At 45.4% G+C, this 23,202-nt stretch overlaps 3 protein-coding genes across 3 annotated transcripts; 2 read left to right on the top strand and 1 right to left on the bottom strand.

Moving 5' to 3' along the window:
- The first annotated feature begins 6,143 nt into the window (after window positions 1-6,143).
- LOC104023950 (lysozyme g) lies at window positions 6,144-10,412 on the top strand. Its single transcript, XM_009484941.2, has 5 exons — window positions 6,144-6,177; window positions 6,840-6,929; window positions 7,657-7,853; window positions 8,901-9,039; window positions 9,834-10,412. Exons 1-5 carry the CDS (start codon window positions 6,171-6,173, stop codon window positions 9,965-9,967), a joined length of 567 nt encoding a protein of 188 aa, XP_009483216.2. The 5' UTR covers window positions 6,144-6,170; the 3' UTR covers window positions 9,968-10,412.
- Window positions 10,413-15,133: 4,721 nt separating this feature from the next.
- On the bottom strand, window positions 15,134-18,680 carry MRPL30 (mitochondrial ribosomal protein L30). Its single transcript, XM_075716264.1, has 5 exons — window positions 18,627-18,680; window positions 18,086-18,166; window positions 16,296-16,442; window positions 15,397-15,470; window positions 15,134-15,308 (listed from the first exon to the last, which is right to left on the bottom strand). Exons 1-5 carry the CDS (start codon window positions 18,678-18,680, stop codon window positions 15,176-15,178), a joined length of 489 nt encoding a protein of 162 aa, XP_075572379.1. The 3' UTR covers window positions 15,134-15,175.
- Window positions 18,681-18,820: 140 nt separating this feature from the next.
- MITD1 (microtubule interacting and trafficking domain containing 1) lies at window positions 18,821-21,828 on the top strand. The gene is made up of 7 exons (XM_075724752.1): window positions 18,821-18,974; window positions 19,514-19,615; window positions 19,739-19,875; window positions 19,958-20,044; window positions 20,716-20,831; window positions 21,172-21,232; window positions 21,320-21,828. The coding sequence occupies exons 1-7, from the start codon at window positions 18,821-18,823 to the stop codon at window positions 21,413-21,415; spliced, it is 753 nt and encodes a 250-aa protein (XP_075580867.1). The 3' UTR covers window positions 21,416-21,828.
- Window positions 21,829-23,202: the final 1,374 nt, after the last annotated feature.

Below are 23,202 nucleotides of genomic sequence, written 5' to 3'. Positions count from 1 at the left end.
TCTTTGCCCCAGCCTGCCTTATAGTCAGACTGGTGAGACCCAGACTGGATAGGCAGGTAGAAAAATGGCTAGAAAGCTGCCAGGCTCGTAGCGTGGTGGTCAGTGTCACAGGGTCCAGCTGGTGGCCAGGTGCTACTGGCATCTGCCGGGGACAGACCCTGCAGCTTGTACTGCTTTGTGCCTTCAGCAGCAATTCAGTCCAGGGACAGAGAGCGCTCCTAGCAAGTTCACAGCTGATACCAAATATGGGGTCCTGGAGAGGCTGGAGAAATGGGCTGACTGCAACCCTATGATGACCAATTCAGACAAAGGCAAAGCCCTGTGCCTGGGACAGAACAACCCCATGTGCTGGTATGGGCTGGGGCCAACTGTCTAGAAAGCAAGCTGTGCAAAAAGGGTTCTGGTGGACACCATGGGCCTTCACGGAGATGTAGCTAAGAGCACCCTGAGCTGCATTAGCAAAATCCTATCCAGCAGGGAGGGGAGTGATCATCTCCCTCTCTTTCATGCTTGTGAGACCACACCTGGAGCACTGTATCCAGTTTGGGGCTCCCTGACAGAAGAGGGACACTGACACACTGAGGTGAGTCCAGCAGAGGCCACCAAGCTGGTCAGGGGATGGAGCACAGGGACACACAAAGAGACGCTGAGGGAGCAGGGTCCGCTCAGCCTGGAAAAGGGCCAGCTTTGGGATGACCGTGCTGTCTGGGTCCTGACTACACTGATGGGCTCTGCAGCCTCGTCCTCCTCTCTCCCAGGGCTCTGGCTGCCTGCATTGAAGGTCAGCTTTGATATTGCACTATGAGGAGCCTCATCTGTTCTCCGCTCCCATGCATCTTCCGTCTGCTGGCTCATGAGCTGCATTTAAGCTCGCGGCCTTGCGCTGGGTCCTCATCTGAGCTGCACTGGAAGTCAGCCTGCGCCTGGCTTTGTAACCTACTGCTCCTGATTTCGCCTCGCTGACTTTCCTTCCTGGTTTGTTCTTGAACCTGTCATAGAACCACAGAATCATAGAACTGTTTAGGTTGGAAAAGACCTTTAAGATCATCCAGTCCAACCATTAACCTAACATTAACAAGTCCACCATTAAACCAATTAAGGGTAAAGTAGCAATTTCATGTTTCCTGGCTTGGTGGCTGGGTTATTTAATGAAAGTAAAAACTAGAAATCATTAAGATTGGAAAGGACTTCTACGATCATCAGTCCAATTATCAACCCAACACCACCATGCCCACTAAACCATGTCTCAAAGTGCCATATCTACCTGTTTTTTGAACACTCCCAGGGATGGTGACTCCACCACCTCTCTGGGCAGCCTGTTCCAATGCTTGACTACCCTTTCCGTGAAGAACTTTCTCCTAATATCCAATCTAAACCTCCCCTGGCGCAGCTTGAGCCCATTTCCTCTCGTCCTATCGCTAACTGCTTGGGAGAAGAGACCCAAGAGACCCACCTCACTACAACCTCCTTTCAGGTAGTTGTAGAGAGCGATAAGGTCTCCCCTCAGCCTCCTCTTCTCCAGGCTAAACATCCCCAGTTCCCTCAGCCGCTCCTCATAAGGCCTGTGCTCCAGACCCTTCACCAGCTTTGTTGCCCTTCTCTGGACACGCTCCAGCACCTCAATGTCTTCCTTTCAGTGAGGGGCCCAAAACTGGACACAGTATTCTAGGTGTGGCCTCACCAGCGCCGAGTACAGGGGGACAATCACCTCCCTGCTCCTGCTGGCCACACTATTCCTGATACAAGCCAGGATGCTGTTGGCCTTCTTGGCCACCTGGGCACACTGCTGGCTCATGTTCAGTCGGCTGTCTACCAACACCCCCAGGTCCTTTTCTGCCAGGCAGCTTTCCAGCCACTCTTCCCCAAGCCTTTAGCATTGCATGGGGTTGTTGTGATCCAAGTGCAGGACCCGGCACTTGGTCTTGTTGAACCTCACACAGTTGGCCTCGGCCCATCAATCCAGCCTGTCCAGGTCCCTCTGCAGGGCCATCCTACCCTCCAGCAGATCAACACTCCCACCCAGTTTGGTGTCACCTGTAAACTTACTGAGGGTGCACTCAATCGCCTCATCCAGATCGTTGATAAAGATATTAAACGACACTGGCCCCAGAACTGAGCCCTGGGGAACACCGCTCATGACCGGCTGCCAACTGGACTTAACTCCATTCACCACAACTCTCTGGGCTCAGCCGCCCAGCCAGTTTTTTGCCCAGCAAAGAGTACGCCCATCCAAGCCATGGAAGCTGCCAGCTTCCTAAGGAGAATGCTATGGGAGTCGGTGTCAAAGGCTTTGCTGAAGTCCAGGTAGATGATGTCCACAGCCTTTCCTTCATCTACCAGGCGGGGGTCACCAGGTCATAGAAGGAGATCAGGTTGGTCAAGCAGGACCTACCTTTCATGAACCCATGCTGGCTGGGCCCGATCCCCTGGTTGACCTGCACATGCCTGTTGAGTTCACTCAATATGAACTGCTCCATAACCTTTCCCAGCACCGAGGTCAGGCTGACAGGCCTGTAGTTCCCCAGATCCTCCTTCTGGCCCTTCTTGTAGATGGGTGTCACGTTGGCAAGCCTCCAGTCATCAGGGACCTCCCTTGTTAACCAGGACTGCTGATAGATGATGGAAAGTGGCTTGGCAAGCTCCTCCACCAGCTCCCTCAGTACTCTCGGGTGGATCCCATCTGGCCCCATAGACTTGTGAGTGTTCAGGTGGCATAGCAGGTCGTTAACTGCTTCCTCCTGGATTATGGGGGCTCCATTCTGCTCCCCATCCCTGTCTTCCAGCTCAGGGGGCTGAAAACCCTGGGGATAACTGGTCTGGCTATTGAAGACAGAGGCAAAGAAGGCATTAAGTACCTCAGCCTTTTCCTCATCCTTGGTGACAATGTTCCCCCCCACATCCAGCAAAGGATGGAGATTCTCCTTGCCTCTCTTTTTATTGTTGATGTACTTGTAAAAACATTTTTTATTATCTCTTACAACAGTGGCCAGATTGAGTTCTAGCTGGGCTTTTTCTTTTCTAATTTCCTCCCTGCAGGACCTAACAAGATCCCTGTACTCTTCCTGAGTTGCCTGCCCCTTCTTCCAAAGGTGGTAAACTCTCCTTTTTTCCCTGAGTCCCAGCAAAAGCTCCCTGTTCGGCCAGGCCAGTCGTCTTCCCTGCCGGTTGGTCTTACGGCACACAGGGACAGCCCGCTCCTGCGCCCTTAAGACTTCCTTCTTGAAGAGAGCCCAGCCTTCCTGGAACCCTTTGCCCTTCAGGACTTCCTCCCAAGGGACTTTCCCAACCAGGGTCCTGAAGAGGCCAAAGTCTGCCCTCCAAAGTCCATGGTAACTCCCTAGCAAGTCACCTCGACTTGGAAAAACCCTGCTTGCCATCACCACAGCCCACGTGGTGCTGAGAGCACTTTGCACAGGAAGGTAGGCTGGGAGGTGTTTGCCTTGTTGCCATCCTGGAGAAGTGGCTGTCTGCCAGCATATCCTTGGAAACCCAGGTGATTCACTTGTTTTTTTTAAATGCGGGCTACACAAATCACCCAGAGGTAACAAATGCTGATCATTATTCAACTCTGAGAACTACCCATTACTCCTGCAGACTGACTCTGATCAATCGCTTCTGCAGATGCCTTGTGCCACTAGCTCCCGGCACCAGCATGGAGGGATGTCCCTGTCCCAAGGCTGACCGATCCACAGGCTCCATTAGCTGGAAGGCACCTTGCTGACACTTCAGCTAGAGCTGCTATGAAATTACTTGTGCTCAACATACATGTTTTAAAGCTACTGTCTCTTGTCTTACCTTGTACCAAATTGCTCAGTTGTATATCTGAAGGCAAGGTCTTTGACAGGACAAGGAATAATGAATTTAAACTAAAGAAGAACAGATTTAGACTGGATATAAGGAAGAAATTTTTTACAGTGAGGGTGGTGAAGCACTGGCACAGGTTGCCCAGAGAGGTAGCAGAGGCCCCATCCCTGGCAACATTCAAGGCCAGGTTGGACGGGGCTCTGAGCAACCTGGTCTGGTTAAAGCTGTCCCTGCTCGCTGCAGGGGGGTTGGGCTGGATGGCCTCTAAAGGTCCCGTCCAACCCAAAGTATTCTGTGATTCTATGATTCTTAGCACAGCCAATCTTCATACTAACTCCCACCAAGTCCATATAGCCAAATGTCAAGTGAGGTAAGGGCCACTGCGCATTTAACTACAGTTAAACATGAGCACCTCAGTATTTTCTACCTCCTGGCAGTTGATGTAGCAGGGTTTTCTGGTAGTCGTATAATAAATACGTGTCAAAACCACCCTGCCTTTTTGTTTCTTATTAAAAAAAAAACCTCCAAAACTTTGTAATTTGTCTTAGCAAAGATATAATTGGCTTAATACAGATCTTCACAAAGTCCTCCTCACGTGCACGCGGAGAGGGCTGCAAACCTCACAGCAGATGTTTGCTGCAGACATCCCTCCATGTGGGCACGTGGCAACTGCTCTTTCTCCCCATCCACACCACTGAGGTGGGCTGCCCTCCACACGCCAGGATTTTCCTCCCACAGCTACAGAGAGGATTTAGTCTCTGACATCCACCATCTCCTGCCCTCCAGCCTGGGGACTGACACCACCAGAATCCCTAGCCCAGGGCCGGAGCAAGGCAGCAGGGTGGGAGAAGGGAGTGGGGAGGGCAGAAGCATCCTGCTGTGATACAAAGGCAACCACCACACTAGGAGGCACAGCACAGTGTTATCCTCTGCAAGACATGTGAAGTCTTCATGCTAATCACCACCAGAAAGGCCTCAGCCAAGGAATGTGTTTGGTTCGGGTAGCTACAGCCCAGCAAAGATGGGGACCAATTGGAGAACCTCAGAATCACAGCAACAACCATGATCAGAAGTGAAGAAAATGTGGCCTGAAAAGGCTGCAGAACTGGGATGGCTTAGACAAGAAAAAACATGCTAAGGACAGGTGTATGTCTACAGCTACATAATAGCCCAGCCAGGAAAGGGAAAGAAGTAAACAGGTTTGCTACATCCATGTGGACAGAGTAGAGCAGGTGCACACACATAAATGCAAAAATACATGTAGTTTCCCATTTTTGGCTTTAATTTTTAATCACCAATGAATACAAAGCATTTAAGTATTGCTCTTTTAGTATTTATCTTACAGTGAGAATGGCCTTTGCTGTACTCAGGTGAGGTCATGACCAAGACTTCCAAGGTACTTCAGAATTTATTGAAAGTCTCAGCTCAGCTTTGCAAGACCCAAGGCTTTAAAAAATTAAGTTATTACAAAAGACACTGAAATTTGTGCAGTTTGTGTAAGCTTCATGCCTCAGTCCTGTCTGCACTCTCCAGCATGGGGCTTTAGGTCTGCTGATGGGACAAGTAGAACTTCTACAAAAAATACTGGGGACTTTTGAAATCAAACCAATAAATAAAACCAGCAGGGTTTGGAAACATATGGTGCAACTTGTTCCCTGTAACAGCCACAGCCATATGTTTCCTTCTTTCAGTACTCTGTTGGATCTGTGCTATCATCATTTCACCCTCACAAAATTTACCGTGGGGGAGACACACATCTGAATGGATTAGCAGTGATGGGGAGGTCTGCCATCCAGTGGCTTTTTTCCATACTGCTGAACAGCTACAGTGGCTTTGATCCACTCTGCCTGCTAATTTGGGTTTGCTTCTTCACCTTTGTTGTCACCGTACAAGAGGGGATAACAACAGTGACCTGGCATATTCCCTGCATATCCAAATTGTCAGTGGTTGCAGCTCTGTGTCATGTTATTGTTGCTGGGTCTTTGCCTGCAAAAACTTTATTACATCCAAAAGCGCAGGTTCCCATTTTCCCACTGCCAGCGCATTATTGCTTTTAACAACTGAAGTGGGGCAGCTGTTTTCAGATGAGGCTCCTCCTAGTTCCCAACTGTTAGCAATGGGGATTTTAAATTCAATTAAAAGGTATCTCATTTTTAAAGTCCCAATTGTGTTTGTGCTGTAGAGCAGACATCCTGTTGTGTTTGGGTGCATGTACAAGAAGCTGTTAGGAGTTCCCATTTCCCGTAAAAGCAGCAGCGTTTCGGAAGTGCACTGAGTCAGCTGCTCCAAAGCGCCGCCAGCAGATAAAAAGCCCATTTGCCTCTTGGAAGCGTGGTGAGAGGGTGGGGAGACATCCTGCAGCAAACATGTCAGGTCTGTCAAGTTTGTCTAATATTCTTGTAGATAATTCACTGTACCAAAGTCTGTTTTCCATTAACTGCTGGGATGGGGTTAGCATTGTTCCTCTCTTGCTGTTTGTGTGCTTTCCCTTCTGCAGCGGCATGTTTAGGCAACAGATAAATGCAGATGAATTGCAAGTCAAACAAACTGCAAGTCAGATAAATTGTAATTAATGGAATTGAAGGATGTTTCTCTTCAATTTTTCCTGTTGACAGTAGCTATGGAAAAGTAAGCTGGAGCCAGTAAATAGCGTAGGATTTCTTTTGACTCTCATAGCTTTTTTTGATTTTGGAATAGCAAAACTGCCTTTTGGAGGTGCCTTTCTCCGTTGGCTACGCAGGCAGCCCAAGTCACAAGCTTAGACTGGACAGCTAAGTTTTAGGCAAGCTAAAAGTTGAGGAGATGAATTGTGCATGAGCTAGTTCACTCACAAGCTACACTGTGGCTTTATGCTAGCATAATCGAGAGGTAATCCTTTCCAGAGCGTATGATACCACGACCGCATCTGCCAGCACAAATGCCTGCACTAGTATCGAAATGATGCCATGGGTTTCAGTCATGGATCTGAAAACATTTTAATGGCATACGTCACACGCTGCGCTGGCCTGACATTTGGTTGTAAATACTGCTCTTAGGCTGTTCGGAGCGTTATGGGAATATCCTGAACGTTGACACAACTGGAGCTTCGGAGGCAACCGCGAAACCGGAAGGTCTGAGCTATGCAGGTAGGCACTAATTCAGTTGTTTATCTACGCTTACACCCATGCACAAGCTCATGACTATTACAGATCCCGGTCTCTGGCTGTCAGTCGCTGCCATGCAGATTTTTCCACAACCAACAAAGGTCCTACTTGGGCACATAAGTTTATGTTGGGAATAGAGTTGCCTTTGAGATGTTCTAAGGAATATTCAGGACTATCAGAAAATGCAAGGTCTGCTGAGTGCATCCAACCCCTGCCATTGAACCTGCTTTTCTCTCTCCCTTAGGAGGGTTTCCCTCATGACCTAAGTTTCTGAACATTTCCCTATTACAGTCCTAAATTAAAAGGAACTAAATCTGGGACTAATTCACCCAAAGGCTTAGATTTAAAACAAGAAGACCTGCCTTTTTGTCTGCACGCTAGAGAACTGCCCTCTGTATTTGAAAAAACGTCTTTGATATCATCTGTGTATTGATTTCTAGGGCACTTACCCTTCAGCAGAATTGGTCAATTCTATCACTGCTTCTCTCTAAATAGAATCATAGAATCATAGAATGCTTTGGGTTGGAAGGGACCTTCAGAGATCATCTAGCCCAGCCCCCCTGCAGTGAGCAGGGACAGCTTTAACCAGATCAGGTTGCTCAGAGCCTAGATTCAGAAGGATTCAGAATGTCAGCTCAGTCATAATGACTGTTAGAACAACTTGTTTCTAATTTAAAAATGCAAGGAAGTCATGCACATTGTGTTGTAGGAGTTCCTGCCTCAGAGAAGATTGCAGAAGGAGATTTGAAGAACATGGAGAAATACCGAGCCAAGATTACAAAAGTTGGCAACAGCAAGTGTGTTGATCCAGCTGTGATTGCTGGTATTATCTCTCGAGAGTCGCATGCTGGGACAGTGCTGGACGGCGGCTGGGGTGACCACGGGAATGCATTTGGTTTAATGCAGGTATGGTCAACCTTCTTAAAAACACAAACCTCATCCTTCTTTTGAAGCAGAAAGTCAGAAGAACAGCAGGGGCTCCGTTGAAAGGCAAACCCCTAAACCTTTTCAGGCAACTTTTTGGCCAGAATAAAGCCGACACTGACCCAGCTGTCAGCTCCCAGCACTGGGGAAGGACCCCAGTGAGTGTCAGGGCATAAGCAGACTGCTTTTGCACTGTGAAAGTGCTTCTTGCTTCCCAGCACTCCTTTGGGAATGGAGAGGTTAATTGTTCCTATTTCATACTTTAGATAATAAATCTTGTTTCAAAAAGCTGCAGCTACATCCAGTCAGGTTAATTACCCTTTATGCACCACAGGGGCCTGGCTAGTGGGGGATCGTGCTTCGTTATTCATGCCTACATTCATGCCTCGCTTGTTTGCCAAGTTGTATGCTTCTCTGTACAATCCCTAAACATTTGCTGCATGCATTGGGATCCGCTTTTGTAACAGCTCCAGCCCCCTCAGTCTTGTGCTTTACTACCCCATGGATAAGAGGTGGAGAAGAAGGAGAAAAGGAGGAAGAGGAGGAGGAAGAGGAGGAGGAGGAGGAGGAGGAGGAGGAGGAGGAGGAGGAGGAGGAGGAGGAGGAGGAGGAGGAGCAGAACTGGGGCAGATCAAGGGGAGATCCCTGGAGGAAACAGGGGTTTTCTCATCCTTGTTGCAGCTGGGGAGGAGAGGAGCAGTCACCTTGCAGCTGGAAAAGCTTGAACAGCAATAAGCCCACTTTCTGCACCCTGTCACCTTTACAGCCGCAGCTGTGTTGGGTTTTTAAGGCTCTGACAGACAAGGAGGTGGGGCAGGCATTCCTCTTCAGTGCCCCGATAGTCTACTATTCCTGCATCTGCTGGCTTCGCCTGCACCTTAAGCTAAGTTTGCTTCCTCTCTATACAATTACAAAGATGTAAATCATGAGATTAAAGATCAAAATTCATACAAGCAGCCTGTAAGCAATGAAGAGCTCTGGAAAAATAGTGGGGTTTCTGGTGTGCTGATATTGCTGTCTCACTTTCAGGTTGACAAACGGTACCATAAGATTGTCGGGTCATGGGACAGTGAAGAGCACTTAGCACAAGGCACAGAGATTTTATGTGGGATGATAAAGGAAATCCAGCAGAAATTCCCAACATGGACAAAGGAACAGCAGCTCAAAGGTAGAGTTTTGTCAGCTTTAAAATGTCAGCTTTAAAACAGTTCACACACATAGAAGTCAAGCACAATAACGCTGTAGAACTGAGCACTTGAGAAAACTAAACACATCCCAGTACCCCTGTTCATTTTATTGAGGCATGGAACAATATTCCTTGACACTCACTAAAAGGAATAGAGGAATAAGATGTGGTTAGCCTTCTAGCAGGCTTTTGGAAAACCTGGCATGTATCATGACATTTTTCAGTTGCAAGGAGTAAGGGTGGGTTTTTCCCCACCTCTCTCCATTTCATTTCTTTTGTGTTTCTATACCCACCTACAAAAAGCTACTATCCTGGCAACTCCAAAGAAGGAACACATTAATTTTGAAAATGTATGGTCCTCTCTGAAGGAAACACAGTTATATTCTTGAACACTGATTATAGTTGAAGCCATCACGGTTGGATCCCTTTATTCCAACTACAACATAAATATGTCTGAGGTTATTAACACAGGTAGACATGAAGGAATATGCACAAAAGGAACCAGTCATATAACTAAAGATGTCACATTAGTAAATACAGCAAGGGATCAACGATCACCAAGTCTGGATGTAAAGGAGGAAATTATTATTTCTTCACAAAGTTAAAACACAAAAGGAACACCTCAGTGGCAAAAATATCTGGAAATGGTAATATAATACTGGTGAAAAGAGAGCTGCAAACTAAAGCAACACATTTAAGTAATGATTTTTGTTTGCTTGCTTATTTACTGAGGAAGTATCATCTCTGTTTATGTGTTCCTTTCACTCTCATTTCAGGTGGGATTTCAGCCTATAATGCGGGGCCTGGAAACGTCCACACCTATGACGGAGTAGATATTGGCACAACCCACAAGGACTACGCCAATGATGTGGTTGCAAGAGCCAAGTTTTATAAGAGAAATGGATACTAAGATATGCAAGTAATGATTACATTTGCGTGACTGATTACATACTTTGCTTCTAATTAAAAAAATCCTGGATTTCTCCCCCAGAAAGAGTAAGAACGAGGGAGGGCAATGAAGCCAGAAACAAGTGCAAGCTTTCAATTTTTTTTTTCAGCTAAGGCTAAAAAAAATCACTTTAAAAGATAACACTGCTAATAATCCAAACTACAACCTATCTTTTGCCATTTATTTTTTATGTCAGTTCACAAGAATATTCAAGCAGAGTTTTCATCTGTGCTTGCAGTTTCTCAAGCAGCAGATTAATGCTGCAAGAAAGTTATAGCACTGCTTAACAAGATTTTATCTGCCTTAGATTTTATCTGTCAATACGTGTCTAACAGCAGTACAAAATTGGTTGTTAACAATCTGCAATTTTGGAAGCAAATATTTGCAATAAATATTGTATATGTTTAATCTATCAGAAGAGTCTGTCTCAGTGTATCACATCCTTTCAGAACAATCACCCTTAACTTTGGTGGTGTCACCACAAAGTGGCTGTTTCTTGTGACAAGAGGGAAAATACTAAGCTTTCCTTAACTTTTTTTTTTTTACCCTTGATACTACTTCATTTTAGCCTTTACAGTTGCAAACAATCTGTAAAACTCAAGCTGCTGTAATGAATACTTTTATTGAAGCTATATATTAGCTTCAATGCAGGGTCTGGACTAAGAATATGCACGTTCCAGCATGTTTTTAAAATGGCAGGTAGTTTATAAAATCTGATGCAAGTTCACACACAGTAAACAGATCCTTTTAATCAATCGCATAGTAAAGCTTTTGGGGAGCCTTAGCTTCAGAGTTGTTGGGTTCATTCAGCCATTTCAAGACACAGGGGAGAAAAGTAAGTGGTTTAGAGTGGTTAAAAAAAAAACCCTCAAGCGTATCACTAGGGGCTAAAGGAGAAATAACAAAGAGCACAGGGGGGTTGTTTGTTTGGTTGTTTTAAATAGGGTGCATTTTTTATAGCTAGTATTTCGCACCTGTGATTAAAAATATCCTGATGCTGTTATTAGAATTCTATTGTTCTGCTCACACTACAGTATTAATTACCAAATCTGAAACAGTAAGTCAACCTGCAACAGAGCAATAGCACAGAAATACAAATTTATTCTTAAACCAGTACATTTCTACATTGCTACCACACATTGCACCAAAGATTGAACATACTTTCAATGCTACAGTGGGTAGACATGGCAAATGGTTCCTACCCGAGAAGCAAGCTCCAACGTGAGCCAGCGGTGTGCCCAGGTAGCAAAGGCAGCTAAGGGTACCCTGGGCTGTGTGAACAGAAGCACAGCTCGGCCAAGGGAAGGGATTACACGCCTCTACTAAGCACTTGTTAGACCACATCTAGAGTAGTGTCCAGTTTTGGGCCCCCTGACACAAGAAAGAACAATTAAGTCGAGCGAGGTCAGCAGAGAGCCACCAAGGTGGTTGGGGCTGGAGCACTTGCCCCATGAGAAGGGACAGCTTCAGACGGGCCCAACAGCAGCCCCACAGGACCTACCTGTGGGGGGGAACGGAGCAGATGGGGCCAGGCTGGCTCCTCACGGAACTGCAAGGTGGGAAGAGAAGTGACAACAGGCATAAGCTGAAAGAAGAGAGGTTCAGACTGGATACAAGACTGTATTCTGCATGTAACCTATTCCCCGTGAGGACAGCCAGGCAGCAGAGCAGGCTGCCCAAAAAGGCTGAGCTGTCCCTGTCCTCAGAGGTTTTCAAGACCCGACTAGACAAAGTCCTGAGCAACCTGGTCCGACCGCAGCACTGGCCCTGCGTTGAGCAGGAGGCTGGACTAGAGACCTGCGAGGTACCTTCCAGCTGGAATCTTTCTGTCATCTTAGGTCAGCCTGTTTGTTCCCTGCACAAAAAGGCAGTATCTCTTACCTGTGCTTCATGTAAATCTTCATTTACAATGCTCCATTAACGAATGGATGTGGACACGCACTGTGTTTGTGCACCCTGTTGGTTCAGGTTTTAGACCCGAGAGCAAATCTTTAGAGAACATATGCTTATACAGAGAAGGTTTGGGATAGCAGATTGACTGTATGACAGTTGTGACCTTGGAGGAAATACCATTTCAGAAACACCCAAACCTACACATATATTAAAAATTCTTAGAAAATACAGTTTCCTTTTTCATGAAAACTGCCAGCTTCTCAATTAAAGACAGCTGTAAACATCTCTTGTAACTAAATCGTACCCAGAAATAACAGGCACTATCTAAAGCATTTTCCCTTTTCTGTACTTGGCAAGCAGTTATTAGCTCTGCTCTAACTTAGGTAGCTTATCAGACACTTTTTAGGTTGTGCACAGTACCAAGCAAGCTTGTTCATTAACACATTCTTTCCAGTTTACATTGCACTACTTTTGAACATTGTAGCATCTGTATAGTGTAATGAATAGAAGATCCATATTCATACACATACTGTGTATGACAGAACTGGCAGTGCTCCCTCTGTTGGGAGATTCACCAGGCTGTAGTGCCATGGACACAAATCCTGAATGTGCTTGGTAAGGCTGAGCGATCCTGGCTTTGGTGCTCTGGGCCACCAAGCCTGGTACAAGACCTATATTTGCTATCCCCCAGCAACAAGACCCATTTGCCTAATTTTCTGGGCAAATTGTCATCTTGTGTCATCTCTTTTAAGCATGCCCTGTACCTCGCATGCACTACACACATCCTTCAAAAGGGCTGGAATTTCAGCTTTACTAAGTACCTCCCTGTGAGAACACGGTCAACACCACACAGAGACTGCAGTTGTAACATACTGCAGCACAAGACGCCATGCAGATACTGGAAGGGAGGAGGGAGGGAAGAAAAGCAACATTCATTTATCCGTTTCCCTTTTTCCTTTCTATTCTATATACTTCAGACTGACACCAGTATTTTCTGTGTCCTTCCAACTACAGCCTGTATCTTGTTGAGAAATTGAGGTTTTTCAGCTCAATTTTGCGTTTCTGCCTTCAGCCTGTTCATAGGAGCCATTACAGTCTTCAATGCCACCATGACAGCCTAACCTTCTTTTTCTTTCTCCTGCACAGTGTCTCTAGCTTTTACGTCCCTCTACTGATATGCCCATTCCTTTGAACTCCTACTGGTGTTTACTCTTCTCTGCAAGCATGCAGAAAAGATAAACATTCATTTTCAGCGATTGTATCCCTCTGATCTTCTCACAACACAGAGTCATTAAGATTAACTCCTCTACAGTGCATCTAGTGTGGGAGAGGCTCACAGTGTGTTAAACTATGGAATTTATGCTCCCTGGAATGAAAACTACTTTATCATTTGATACAGCAGCGGCTTCCTAACTTTGGCTGCAAGTCTTAAAACTGTAAAGAAAAATATGCATACAGTACTATTCAAGATCCTTCAGTAAAAGGTGTTATTTTATAAGCTTGCAGCCCACAATTACTAACTTGCATCAAAGAGGTATGCTTCAGCGTCTCCAGATTTCTAAAGTCTGCAATTTTAGAACAAGAAAAGCATCAACTTTCACATAGACTGCAGCTCTTAGGCTATTATTATTAAACATTTAGGATCAAGAAATAGGTTTTAAGTGAGATAGCATGTTTCCTGAAAGACAAATTATACAACCTACCAAGATGTGAATCACTCCCGTTACTCCCAAACGGGGAATTCAGGTACTTTTTAAGCTACAGAGGGGGCCAGATGACAGGCTGTTTGCTAAGGAACAAGCGTGAGATCTGGATGACCAAGGTAAGTCACTCAAACGCCTGCCTCGATCAAATGACACTCTCAGTGGATAGCCAGTCGATTCTTGTGTAACTGGTAAACAGAGGGCTTTTCAACTCCAGTTCCTTCCTTCACACAGTAAAGGTGAAGTCATGCACCATCATTGTAAATCTTTACTGGGAAACATCCTCACCATCGTTAGTTAGATCTATTCTACTTACTTCTCTGCTTATCTGACTTTATTTCACAGGATCATTGAATGCTTTGGGTTGGAAGGGACCTTTAGAGGCCATCCAGCCCAACCCCCCTGCAGCGAGCAGGGACAGCTTTAACCAGATCAGGTTGCTCACAGCCCCAGCCAACCTGGCCTTGAATGTTTCCAGGGATGGGGCCTCCCCTACCTCTCTGGGCAACCTGTTCCAGTGCTTCACCACCCTCATTGTAAAACATTTCTTCCTTATATCCAGTCTAAATCTACCCCCCTTTAGTTTAAAACCATTACTCCTCCTGTCACAACAGGCCTTGCTAAAAAGATTGCCCCCATCCCTCCTACAGGCCCCCTTTAAGTACTAAAAGGCAGCAGTAAGGTCTCCTCGCAGCCTTCTCTTCTCCAGGCTGAACAACCCCAACTCTCTCAGCCTGACCTTGTAGGAGAGGTGTTCCAGCCCCCTGATCATTTTTGTGACCCCCCTCTGGACCCGCTCCAGCAGGTCCATGTCCTTCTTGTGCTGAGGGCCCCAGAGCTGGACGCAGCACTCCAGGTGAGGTCTCACCAGAGCAGAGCAGAGGGGCAGAATCACCTCCCTCGACCTGCTGGCCACGCTGCTTTTGATGCAGCCCAGGATTCGGTTGGCTTTCTGGGCTGCGAGCGCACATTGCCGGCTCATGTCCAGCTTTTCACCCACCAGTACCCCCAAGTCCTTCTCCTCAGGGCTGCTCTCAATCCCTTCATCCCCCAGTACTGATATTGGGGGTTGCCCCGTCCCACGTGCAGGACCTTGCCCTTGGCCTTGTTGAAATGAGGTTCACACAGGCCCACCTCTCCAGCTTGTCCAGGTCCCTTTGGATTACATCTCATCCTTCTGGCGTGTCAACCACACCACTCGGCTTGGTGTCATTTTTTTATAATATAATATAAGATATTATATATATTTTTATATATAAAATACACTATATATGAAATAATATTTTTATAATATAATTTACAAACTTCTCTAACAGCTAGCCAGAAACTGCAGTAATCTACCCACAAAGCTAAAACACAAGGAAAGAAAGCCTATCATTCATTTAATATTTCAGGCAAACATTGCCAATATTGAATTTTATGTTTGTACACATGTAATCCTTCTTTAAGCATCAGTGTCATCCCTGTCACTCATACCAGACAGGGTAAGAATTAAGCTTACATTTCATACACAAACTCTTAACTCAGGAGTTAAATTATTTATTTTTTAAAATATAAATCCAACCAGCACACCTTATGACTTAATTTCTTTCTGCTCCACAGGTTTTAGACGCTGTTTAATGACAAGCTCTCCCTTGCTCGTAAGAAAGGTGTCCGACATTTCCTCTTCTGTTGGCAATCCATAAGGTAGTTTCAGTGGCTGTATTCTACAGGCAAAAGAGTTTGCTCAGTGAAGTCTTATGACTAGAAGAGAGTTACATTAAGTGTTCCAAATTAAACAAACAGTTAACAAACCTTATCAGATGTTTAATAACTTTCAGTTTTGAATTCACAGAAGGGATATTTTTGTGCAGTCTTGGCTGATGTGCCTATATAAAGGATAGAAGAGGTTTTACAAATGCATTGCCAAAACCCAAAACTCTGTTCACTGAACTTTTCACACTATCAGTAAAAATATTAAACCACATTTGCAAATATAAGATTTAGAGAAATGTCATGCATCAAGAACATACATAAAAATATGAAATCAAAACTTGATCAAATTCGATTCCAGTAAAATGACAAATCCAGCTTTATTCCCATTACATTATCAATATATTCAAATGTCTTCCAACTGTTAAAACGATTAAAAATGTAAATACAGGAGTTTAAGGGTAAGACTGCTTGCTTCAGTTAGATCTGAAATTGATCAAGCACACATTTTTTTTCTCTGTAATATGCCACTGACTAGATGAATCTTTGCACAGTGTGCAATTGGCCTAAAAAATCTGGATAAACATCTTTGACACAAATTCTTAGAGTCTTGGATTTGGAAGCCTTTTCATTAATAAACTAGTCTTATTTGCCTACCTGCAATATCTGAATAATATCAGCCACAGAGAAAACTGAATTAAGAGTATTTACAAATCTATCTTCATTTTAGCAGAATTCTCAAGGTAAAGTTCTCCTCAGGCATGCAGAGCAATACCATACAGTGATATTCTGAATTCCCACTAAAAGGGCATTTGCCATTAATGTTCCTTTCAGCTCTTAAACACATCATCAATTTCTCAATTACATTTCTAGCAGCTGTAAAGGAATCCAAGTTTTGTCACTACAAAACTGAGGTCCTTAAAAAACCCCACCACCTTAATTCTACCCTATGTTTCTACATTTCTGATGTACACAATAAGTATAAAGAAAAACAATCATACTTTATCCAGTCCAAGATCATGTACTATCTTCTTTTCCCAATATGGGCGACCAACCACACTTTTTATTCTAGTAATAACATGGATTTTGTGGGGCTGCTCAGGGTCACCTCCATACTTTTCATGATCTCCAGGCCGTGGCTGAAAAACCTAGAATAAGAAGTTCACAAAACGGGTTTCTCCCCAAATATCTGAATTACTATTATTACAGTTAACAAAATAACTCTCTAAAACATACTTCAACACTGGTAAAAATTCTTACATGTTTAACTACCTTTCTTTTCAGAAGGTCAAAGCATCAACAAGTGACCTCAAATTTAGCTTTTATAACATTGTCAAACATTTTTATAATGGTTTGCTGACGAATACATTAACTCTTGAGTTTGGCCATACAACTGCATAGAAATACATGGACAACACTCTATACCAGCACCGCACTTAATTCACATGCATCTCATTGAAGAAGCTCTGCTTAGCCTCTGAACGGTTTAAGGCTTTAAGAATTATTTTAAGAAAAAGAGTCAACTGACATAGACGGTATCTTGCAGAAAGATAAGCTAAAAATGTAAATGTACAATGTAAGTCAAACTTCTCACCTCTTTGGTTTTAGTTATTTACTGAATAGACTAGACTATTTCAGTTGGAAGGGACTTACAAGGATCATCTAGTCCAACTGTCTGACCAACTCAGGGCTGACCAAAAGCTGAAGCATGTTACTAAGGGCACTGTCCAAATGCCTCCTAAACACTGACAGGCTTGGGGCATCGACCACCTCTCTAGGAAACCTGTTCCAGTGTTTGACCACCCTCTCGGTGAAGAAATGTTTCCTAACGTCCAGTCTGAACCTCCCCTGATGCAGCTTTGAACCATTCGCACATGTCCTGTCACTGGATACCAGGGAGAAGAGCTCAGCACTTCCCTCTCCATATCCCCTCCTCAGGAAGCTGTAGAGAGCACGGAGGTCACCCCTCAGCCTCCTTCTCTGCAACCTAGACAAACCCAGAGTCCTTAGCCGCTCCTCATAGGACATTCCTTCCAGCCCTGTCACCAGCTTTGTTGCCCTCCTCTGGACGCATTCAAGGACCTGAACATCCTTCTACAATTGCAGGGCCCAGAACTGCACACAGTACACCAGGGGAGGCCGCACCAGCACTGAATACAGCAGGATAATCACCTCTCTTGACTGGCTGGTTGTGCTGTGTTTGATGCACCCCGGGACGCGGTTTGCCCTCCTGGCTGCCAGGGCACACTGCTGACTCCTGTTGAGCCTGCTGTTGACCAGCACCCCCAGATTCCTTTCCACAGGGCTGCTCTCCAGCCACTCCTCTCCCAGTTTATACTTGTGCCCGGTGTCACTCCATCCTAGGTGCAGAATCCAGCATTTTGACTTGTTGAATTTCTTGCCATTGATGATTGCCCAATGCTCCAATCTATCTAGATCTGTCTGCAAGACCTCTCATCCCTTGAGAGAGTTGACATCACCTCCTGGTTTGGTATCATCAGCAAACTGGCTAATGGTGCATTCAACTCCTGCATTGAGATCATTGATAAAGATATTGAATGGACCTGGCCCTGGGACTGAGCCCTGAGGAACACCGCTGGTGACCGGTCGCCAGCCAGCTGTAGCCCCATTTGCTACAACCCTTTGAGCCCTGCCCTTCAGCCAGTTCTTCACTCAGCACACCACAAACCTGCTCACCTCGCAGTCTCTAGAAGCCTGCCATACCACAGAAAGCAGAGAATTAAGCAGGCTAATATCTATTTCTCAGTTTCTCATCTACTATAGCACATACCGAGTCTGGAATTCTCGACCTGGTGAAGAGACAACGAACCCACGCCGCGGACACCATCCCCTCCATCCTCTTCCCCAGCATCTGCAAAGAGAGCGGGACGTAACTTATCCGGACTTTCCTTACAGCTCTTACTACTGGCTAACAGGTTACACAGCCACCCCAACTCAGACAGGGTGAGCACATAGCCCGTGTTTGTTACATCTCTCGGTGGCTGAAGAACAGACTGCTCTGACACCGGGCGCCCACAGGCTCCTCGGCCTTTCCAGCGGCCGCGCTCTCCTCTCATGGGAGGCACCGACCGGACCCCGCGGCGCCGCCGCCCCGAGGGGGACGAAGCTCGCAGCAGCCTCCAGCTCGGCCCCTCACGCCCCCTGCAACCACCCCCCCTCCCTCCTTCCCCTTCTCAGCGGCGGCTGCGGGGGGGCCGACAGGGCCGTTCCCCGCCGCCCCTCGTCGCTCCACGGGCGAGGCTCCCCGCCCCCGCAGGCGTACAGACAGTGCCGCGTCGCGCCCAAGCCAAACCCCAGCCCCGGGCCTCCACCTTCCAAGCGGCTGCGTGCCCCAGGCCGCCTCGGCCCGCCGCCGCTGCCGCCATCTCGGTGCGCAACCTTCCGGCCAGGCACCAACGCCACGGCGCTTTAGTTCCGCGCCGGCGGAAGGACTACAGCGAGGCACAGCCCCTTTCTCTCCTCCTGCGGCGCCTCGTCCCTCGGTGCCGGTGGCCGCCCCGCGCCCATGTCGGGGCCGGGGGGCGATGGCACCGCCGCGCTGGAGCGGGCCGGGGCGGAGACGGTGAAGCGGGCGGTGGAGCTGGACGAGGCGCTTCGGTTCCAGGAGTCGCTGGTGTGCTACCAGGAGGGCATCGACCTCCTGCTGCAGGTGATGAAAGGTACCGGGCGGGGCGGCGGCGGTGGCCGGGCGAGGGGCGGCTTGGCAGGCCGTTTGCTACGACCGTTGGGGCGGTTTGGCAAGCCGTTTGCTAGGACCGTTGGGGCGGTTAGTTGTTAAATACACGCCGGGGGTGGTTTCGAGGGGACACGAGCCGTGCTTGCCGCCGAGGGCCGGCCCCGCTCCCCCGTCGCCTCACGGGGAGGCGGGGGGAAAGCTGGCGGGCTCTCCCCGGGAATCATAGAATGGAATCACAGAATGCTTTGGGTTGGAAGGGACCTTTAGAGGCCATCCAGCCCAACCCCCCTGCAGTGAGCAGGGACAGCTTTAACCAGATCAGGTTGCTCACAGCCCCGTCCAACCTGACCTTGAATGTTTCCAGGGATGGGGCCTCCCCTGCCTCTCTGGGCAACCTGTTCCAGTGCTTCACCACCCTCACTGTAAAACATTTCTTCCTTATGAGCCGGGGCCAGGCAGGGCTCAGCTCCCCGCGCTTCCCCCGCCTGGAGGAGAACTGGCCCGTGTGCTTTCTGTTCACAGCCACGAAAGATGAAGCAAAAAAGCACCATTACCGGCAGAAAATATCCGAGTACATGACCAGAGCTGAAAACATTAAAAAACACATTGAAAAAGAGAAACAAGGTATGGAGCTGCGATGTACCCGTTCGCATTTAAATACCCGTTGTTATGTGAACGTTTTACGGGCGAGGTGGTTAACACGGGAATGATGTCATGATGTTTACTGAAAAAGAGACTTCTTTTCAGATGGCAAATACCATAAGCAAATCAGGATAGAGGATAATGCAACAGGTTTCGGCTACGAAAAGCTTTTCCAGGAGTACCTTACTGAGATTGTTTCTGAAGTTTGGGTGGACGACCCATACATTAGGCATGTTCATCAGGCAAGTAGATATTCAGTGTAACTGATACAGATGTAACTACTAAAAAAATTCCAAGTTACTAAATTAAATAAAACTTTTACAGTTGTATAACTTCCTACGATTCTGTGAGATGCTAATTAAGGGGCCGTGCAAAGTGAAAACGATCCACCTCCTCACTTCTTGTGATGAAGTAAGTGTCTAGGTTTTGGTTTCTGTTTCCCTGTACTCAGGTGATACCACATGCAAGTATATATCTATATAACATATTTATTTTTAAATACAGATTTACTCTTACTTACCAGTACTTGTTAGACTGAGGCTCTGATGCCTTCAACAGAAAACACAGATTAAGAGAAAAATAAAAATGTCATAGTTGAACATAAGTCATTTTATAAGTTCAGAGTTTTTTGATAACTCTAACAAATTCTTGGTAAGCAGGATCCTGAACGGAAAAGATACTTTTGTGAAAATTTTGTTGTGGAAAATATCATCAAAACCAAAACATCTATTGAGATGTGGTTTTTTTCTCTTCCGACACCCGTATATAGTTGTCATTTTAGAGGCTTTGATGAACTAAACCCTCTCAAACTATCACTGCATTTATTTTGGGTCAAATAGTAATTCATATCTAGTTTCAAAGCGCTGAGAGTGAGCTCCTCCACATCTCTTCGCAAGTGTACCTGTAATCTGTCTGCTTTTTGTCCTCTCTTTGAAACTGCAAATCTGCCTTCATCCAAGTTCCTGTCTTCTGGTTTAAGTAATTACTAAAAAGGTTTTGTTGGTGAGTTTAGGAAGAGGTGACCAGAAGTAGAATATATGGCTAAAAAAAAAACTCCACCACATTATTTTTACTTTTAACAGGGTAGTGGGAGGAGTCAGCAGATTAGTGGCTTGGAAGAAATACAACAATCATTGAAGAATTATGGAGTAACACTGAATATTGCATTTTCATCTTCAATACATGATCGAGAAATTAGGTGGGTGATATAAAAAAAAAACAGTGAATGCCAGTTATTTGAAGTCAAACTACATAACCCTAATTTTTGAGACAATTTCTAATTACAGCTGCGGTTAACAAAGTGGAAGGCAGTGACCCTAACTGGATAAAATCAGCCTTCCATAGTTTCATGTGTTCTACCTGTGAACATGATAGTAGATGCCTCTTTATACAGAACAGTGTCTTCTATGGTTCACGCAGGTATCGGCGACACTAGGAAATAACTGTGATTGAAACAAGCAGCTTGTGCGTCATGTGGCTATAACTATTTTTTTAGTCATCATACTCATAGTTTTCAAATTTGTGAATTTTTAAAACAGATTCAACAATGGATGGATGATTAAGATTGGAAGGGGTCTTGATTATTTTAAGAAACCACAGGTAAGAATGCTTTGACCTCTTTAATTAACTTCTACTGTAGAAGAGCTCATTCTAGGTTCAGCATGTTAATTCTGTTAATTTCTGCAGGGTCGTTTCAGCATCGGATACTGTGACTTTGACTTGCGACCTTGTCATGAAACAACAGTGGATGTCTTTCATACTAAACATACAAAGAAAATGTGATCAGATGTGACTGCTTTTAATGAGTGTTTTTATAAGCATAAAAATGTAAGACTGGAAGATGCCACTTGAGTCCTGCTGTCTACCCTCAGAAGCAACTCATCGAAGTACTTAGTCCAGCACAGCTTTTATAATCTATAGGTTTAAGAATATTTGAGACTTTTCAGTCTGAGAGAACACAGCTGTACAATTCCTCCACCGTACTTCTCCTATAATCTTAATTAATACAATCCATGTCTAAATTTAATCTTGATTTCGTAACAGACCCTCACCACTGTCTCTCAAAGGCCTCTTTACTGTCATTTCCATTTTTAATATTAATTTTGTCTTGAGCAGATTTTGGGGTTTTTATCTTTAATTGACCACCTCACAAACATTTGAAGCTGGGCTGCCACATGTCCTCTTTTTTTCCTTTAAGTCCTGTATTCTAGTCATGACTACTGTTCTGCTGTGTTTTGGTCAATCCTGTAACACCTGATATCGCAGACTTTACTAGCAACCCCAAATCTAACATTCCATTTTCCAAGCTGCTTGCATACAAACGTTGTAGTGTTCAACATGCAGACGTTTTAGGGTTGTCTTATGTGTCTCTGCATGATGGATTTTGGGCTGGAAAGCATGCAAACAGCTGTATTCTTTTCCCTGTCACTCCTATATGTTCTTCTGTTCTGTGATGTATGGTCATATACCTGATTTCCATCCTTTGCGTTAGGTGTGAAAAGGTTGTATGATCCTCTCCCAGTCTTTTTCTCTGACTTCCAAGTTTAATGTCCTTCCAGCTGGTCATGCCAGCCTGAACTTCAGTAAGCCATTTCCCTGGTACTAAGATAGTCCCCTAAAAAAAAAAAAAAAAAAAAAAACCAGACCGTTTTTTAAATTCTTTCAGAAGTTGGATACCCTGGAACTTTCTTGTTAATAATGATTCTAAGGAATATGCTAATTGGAAAAAAGACAAAATCTTTTCTTGTCTTCATCTTCTGGAAAGCAGAAGGTATCACCTGAGCTGCTGCTTCTTTTTCTCCTAATGCAAGGGTTCTTCATCATTGTCAGCAAGAATCCAGCAAAGTCGTATATTCTGACATGAAGAACAGGCAGCAGCCTCTTTTGCAGATCCCATCAAAATCTTTTCAGCCTCAGGATGGATAGGTGCCTTACATTTTCTGCATCTTGTAATACCATATGCCTCCATATTCTAGTAGAACGTTCATTGCTAGAACTTTTTCTCTCGCCTATGTTTCTTTTTCCTGATGGCTGGAGTATTCCATTATCCTTTTTTTATTATTTGCTTTATTCTTCTTTCACCTGCTGTCATCTAATGCTGTTATTCTTTTAGTCTTGCCTCTAACACAACAGATCTATTCCACAGCTATCAGGGAGAAACAGAGCTGGTCTTTGCCTTGTGCTCTGGGTCACAGTTTGCCAGTGGTCTGCTGCCTTTATCCTTTTGCATAATAATGTCTCAGCTTTTCAGTGTTACATCAGCAAAAAGAATAACGTACGTGCCACAGAAGCTCTATGCTACCAGTTGGTCCCCCCAAACATTTTATAGAATCTCCCTGTCTTGCTGCTTGCTGTGATACTAGGTTTCTGGTCGCTGTCATCAGTTTTATTCAGTTGTGTATAATAGATGCCTATTTTTAATGGGAATAAAGGTTATTTTTTATTATTTGTAGTTTTAGTCATCTGTTTGAATTCTTCTCTGCACTACATAGGGCAATTCAAGGAAGCTGGGTAATGCCTTATAGATCAGCCATGTGTGGGAGAAGGTTCACTGTAAGTACAGTAAGCTT

This window comes from Pelecanus crispus, chromosome 1, assembly GCF_030463565.1.
Source record: "Pelecanus crispus isolate bPelCri1 chromosome 1, bPelCri1.pri, whole genome shotgun sequence".
Classification (NCBI taxonomy): domain Eukaryota; kingdom Metazoa; phylum Chordata; class Aves; order Pelecaniformes; family Pelecanidae; genus Pelecanus; species Pelecanus crispus.
This window is presented reverse-complemented; position numbering and strand designations above follow the sequence as displayed.